At 31.2% G+C, this 5,463-nt stretch overlaps 1 protein-coding gene across 1 annotated transcript; it reads left to right on the forward strand.

Annotated features, from left to right (window-relative positions):
- The first annotated feature begins 1,761 nt into the window (after nucleotides 1-1,761).
- LOC130663204 (uncharacterized) lies at nucleotides 1,762-3,531 on the forward strand. Its single transcript, XM_057462322.1, has 2 exons — nucleotides 1,762-3,201; nucleotides 3,323-3,531. The coding sequence occupies exons 1-2, from the start codon at nucleotides 1,762-1,764 to the stop codon at nucleotides 3,443-3,445; spliced, it is 1,563 nt and encodes a 520-aa protein (XP_057318305.1). The 3' UTR covers nucleotides 3,446-3,531.
- The last annotated feature ends 1,932 nt before the right edge of the window (nucleotides 3,532-5,463 follow it).

The raw sequence follows: 5,463 nt of genomic DNA on the forward strand, positions 1-5,463 counted from the left end.
TATGAAGGAAGATATAAAAAAAACTTGTTGAAGAAGAAGTTTAAGTTTGAAGATCGAATACAGTCTCAAGTGTTAATGTTCAAGAGTAGATAAGATTAATTGAAAAGCTGATGGAATTAGTAACAGCTAACCAATTTTCCCGAATCGTGTTGATCTTGGTCCTTATTCTATCGACAAGATAAAACGCCCTCTATATGCTTGTCAGAGCATTACTACCGCCTACTGACAGGAAGAGGTCACTTATATGGAGAGTCTGATCAGTTCAGTACCTTGCTCGCGTAATTAACGGCTATAGAGGAGTACGGCTGACATTTAATTGCTTGGCCATTGGAAAATCAGGTATATAGCTGCTCGATGGTAGATATATATATATGACATACCTATGTATAATAGAATCCAATCAATGTGAGGATTGTATATTGGAAAAACCGCTGGTAACTGATACTAAAGTTAACCGACATCTACCTAATGCATGCTGATAACTATAATTCTATATCTGTTTTGCATTAATTTAGATCATTACATTTCATGTTTTTGATCTTGATCATCATAAATGTTACTATTATGTATTGAATATCAGTTACATAGCTTAATGTTATTATGTATAAATTTAATTATTGATCGTATGTAAAGAGAAGTTAATGTAAGGTAGTTACTTTGTGACAATCTGACGCAGAAATATATTCTAGTGCAATCGAAAATACCCGTGTAAAAAAAAATATTGAAAAAAGATGAAAGAGCGTTGACAACCAAACTTCAAAACATGACACAAAATCGAACTTTTTTTTGAACGATTTTAAAATTTTTGAAAATACAGACAAAAACAATTGACTTGATACTATCAATGAACGTTTTTAAACTCTCTTTTAAACTTTTTTTGACTCTCCATTAAGAGCGATGAATTTAATCTTTTTTTTTCAGTACGAAATACCATCAGAAAAAAAAATTTGAACTTTTTTTTAAACATATTTTAATAGTATTAAGTTAAATATTGATGTTTCCCTTGAATTTTCAAAAGTCTAAAAAATGTTCGAAAAACGTTCGCCGTTGTGTCACGTTTTGAAGTTTAGAATAACCAATGCTTTTTTTAAAGATTTTTTTTTTCATTACTCGAATATCCGAGACTAGGGTAAATGTGGGTATTACTGCGGTTGTGGGTAATACTGCGGATATTTTTAATTTGATAATAAATAAATGATATATTAGTTCTTGAAGCTTAAATAAATTATTACTAATAACTTATACCTTTAAAGATAAGATGGATCAATTGTTTTATAAATAAAATTGTTAATTCAATTTATTTTTAACTAATTAAAATTGACACGTGGTAAAGATATGAATTTATGCCTACTCTGTGAGTTTCTGTGGCAAAAGCAGTGACACGAATAGGCCTTTTATTATAAATATATAATTTTATTGTGCTTATTTATTTTATGTAGGAGTAAGATAATACTTATTTAATATCAAAAATTCAATAAAACATGATTTTTATTAATAATTTTTTTTTTAATTACTGCCGCAGTAATTAGTACTTAAAAATCGATAGTGTATGTATTACTGCGGTTTTTTCAAAAATTCCGCAGTAATTGAAGCGCCTCTAGTTGTACAGGTTTGTCCCTATTACTGCGACTGAAAATATTTACATCCTAACCTACAAAAATATAACGTGTGTTAAAGTGTGATCAAGTGGTAGATGGAAAAATGGGTAAAATTAATAATAAAACGAATGTTACTAAGAAAAAAAATATAAAATCGAAAGGAATGAAAAATGCGAGGTGCAATTATAATAAAGAAGATTTAAAATTGGCTGTTGCTGAGGCTTCAGGTGGCATGAAAGTTGCTGAACTTGCAAGAAAGTACAACATACCAGAATCAACAATACGAGCAAGAAAAATGAATAAATATCAGGATAAAAAACCTGGACCATCAACTATACTCAGCGAAGAAGACGAAAATAAACTCGTTGAGTGGATATTTTATTGTTGTCGACAAGGATTCCCGGTATCAAAACAGAAGTTGGTTGACAATGTTAAATTTTTATGTGATCATAGCGGTAGAAAAACTTCTTTTGTAGACAATAAGCCTGGAAGAGCATGGCTTGAAGGTTTTTTAAGACGACACCCAAGTATATCGGAACGAGTATCTGAAAATTTGTCACTTACAAGAGCTAAGGTCTCAGAGCTTCAGATACGTGGTTGGTTCAGTGGCATTACTGACTACTACAGTGAATTTTTTACTGAGGAAGAATTTTTAAAAATAGGTCCTGAAAGAATTTTCAATGGCGATGAAATTGGAGTTTCTTTAAATCCGAAGCCACCAGCAGTACTTGCTCCAAAAGGGACGAAAAACGTTTACAATGTAGTCGGCAGCAACGAGAAAGGAAACGTTACTGTTCTAGTCACCGCAAATGCTGCTGGGGATTTAGCACCAACTTTATTGCTATTTGCTGGGCAGAGTGTTCCAAAAGATGTTATCAAAGTTGGACCTCCAAATTTTAGTTTTGGCCATTCTGAGAACGGCTGGATGACGGCTAAAAATTTTTATGAGTATATAACCAATGTTTTTTTTCCATGGGTAGTGGACAGCAAAATTAAACTACCCATTATTTTATACATTGATGGACATTGCTCTCATATAACGTTGCCTTTAAGCAAATTTTGCAGTGAAAATAAAATTATTCTCGTAGCTCTTTATCCAAACGCTACACACATTTTACAGCCATTAGATGTTGCTCTTTTTCGGACGTTTAGAGCTGCTTATAGACGATCCTTTGAAGCTCTGTGTCATGATTCCGGTACCATAAGCATAAAGAAATGTCAAGTTGCACACGTTTTAAAAAAAACTTTTGAAAGCTTAGACTTAAAAAAAATTTTAGAGAACGGGTTCAAAACTTGTGGCTTACATCCTCTTAATGTTAATGCAATAGACTTCAGTAAAGTATTCAAAAAAGACGGAAATTTATCTAGTGACACTCAATGTACTTCTGAAGAGGTCATAAATACACCGAAGGATTCAGCAGCTCTGAAAGTGATTGAAAGCTTGATAGATAAGGATAAATTGGTATCATTCAGAGCACATAATAGTTCTGTTTGGAGAGGTAAAAAAGAAGATAAAAGTCTCTATGATATATGGTTTAAATTAAATCAATCAAATGGCGGTACCAATGCTGATTTCTACACCGTACATGACTCAGTCCAAGAAGTAAGTGGTGTACATCAAAATAGTCAATTATTTCTTCTCAATTATTTCATCAAAATAGTCAATCAAGCTTAATCAATTATTTTTAAAGTTATTCATAATAATTTATCCTTATTATTTCCAGCCAAATATTTCTCAGACTGATGAAACGGAACAACCACTCTCTGAAATGATGCTACTACCGATTGTGGATGACCCAGAGGCAAACTTATCAGAACATGTTCTGGATTATGATAAAGTACTTTAATTATTTTTCTACTTACTAACCCAAATTTGTTTAATTACTAACTTTAATTAATTAAAAAATTTTGTAGATACTATACATGATATTGAATTTATAAATATTATATTTTTAATCAACTTTTTCTCAATCAATGAGGAATTAACATGTAGTTCATTTTAAAATTTATACATTTATACTCAAGGAATTATATTTATTATTGAATTTTTAGAAATAAAATGATTGTTTTTACAGTGGCAACTCTTTTTTTTTTAATAACATATCTTTTGCAATTTTTTATATTTTCAGAATGGATCAGAGCATACTGAGTGGCACTCAGATTTAGTTAAAAATGATGTAGTGGAACTGATGTTCAATTTAGATGGAGAATTGATTGCAAGTAATACACAAAATCAAAAATCTTTCTCTACTTTAACTACAATCACTGCAAATTCTCGCGAAACGCAAAATCCATCCACTTTCGGTTCTTCAAGTCTAAATAACCAAAATGTTGTTTCAACTCTAGAGTCTGTTTCTGGTTCCACTTTAATCAACGCTAAGTCTCCTCAACCACAAAATCCATTTACTCCTGCTGCTTCAAATCCAAGTAACCAAGCTACTGATTCAGCTCTAGAGTCTGATTTTGCCACAATCATCGCTAAGTCTCCTCAGTCACAAGATCCATTTACTCCTGCTGCTTCAAGTCCAATTCACCGAGCTACTGATTCAGTTGTACAGTCTACTTCTGATTCTGCTACAATTGCTATGACGCCTCAGTCACAAAATCTATCTACTCCTGCTGCTTCAAGTTTAAATATTCAAGATAGTGATTCAACTCCTGCATCTTCTGCATTATTGCCAATACAACCGTCTATCAATACTATTAATATTCAACCGTCTTCAGTAAATGCACCAGATGATCTTCCATTTGCAAACATCACAAATACTGACCCATGCATTGAAAAATTTACTGATCCTTTTAAAAAATTACTACATTGGCCTAAACCTGATTTATCTAATAGGAATAAAAGACGAAGGAATAATAAAACTTCTATTCCATCTGTTTTATCTAGTACGCAGTGGCAATCCATTCAGGAACAGAAAGAAACTGACAAACAGAGAAAAGCTGAAGAGACCATTTTGAAGAAAAAAATTAAAATTGAAGAGCGAGAAAATAAAAAGAAAGAACTAGAAAAAAAACGCGTTAGCAGAGAAGAAGAAAAATTAAAAAAAGAAAAAATTAAATTAGAGAAAGAGAAGGAAAAATTTGAAAAACAGCAACAAAAAATTAAAGAAGCGGAGGAGAAACAAAAGTTAAAAGAAGAAGGGTTGCTGAAAAAATTAAAAGCTGCGGAAATAAAGAAGAAAATTGCTGAGCTTGAAGCTGCAGAACTAGAATTACAAAAACAAATTAATAATAATTAGTATAATAGACAAATTATTTTATCAAAGCTATAAAACTATGCTGGTCAATTTTAGTAGTGTAATTTAAAAGTGCTGTGTTTAGTTGTAATATTTATTTTTTGAAATAAAGATAGTTTTTACTTATTTTAATACACTTATAATTGTTTCTCTAATGTTTTTCTTCCAAATTTTTAACAAATTTTCAACTCTTGACCATCTTGAGCTATCCGCAGTAATAGACACGCAGTAATTGGGTCGTTCGCAGTAATTGGCACGCAGTAATAGGGGTAAGCTGTTTTCAGACCCGCAGTAATACATGCTTCTGAACTTTTTTTTAAATCACTGATTATTTAAATAAACAATTGATTTATTGCATAATTTGATGTTTTTTATGTTCAAAATTAGTTAAATTTCAGTATAAAAAAAAAATATCACTGATTTCGTGCAATGATTACCATAAAACCCTTTTTAAAGTTAGACCTATCTAAAAAACCGCAGTAATACCCACATTTACCCTATATAGTCGTGTTTTTATTTATTGTTATGTGAGAGTGTACTCTTACATTAAGTATACTCAGGCACTGCATTTATACATATACACAACTACATTCTTATTATTTAAACTATAGCATAGCATCTCC

The sequence above is a fragment of the Microplitis mediator genome, chromosome 2 (assembly GCF_029852145.1).
Source record: "Microplitis mediator isolate UGA2020A chromosome 2, iyMicMedi2.1, whole genome shotgun sequence".
NCBI classification, from domain to species: Eukaryota; Metazoa; Arthropoda; class Insecta; order Hymenoptera; family Braconidae; genus Microplitis; species Microplitis mediator.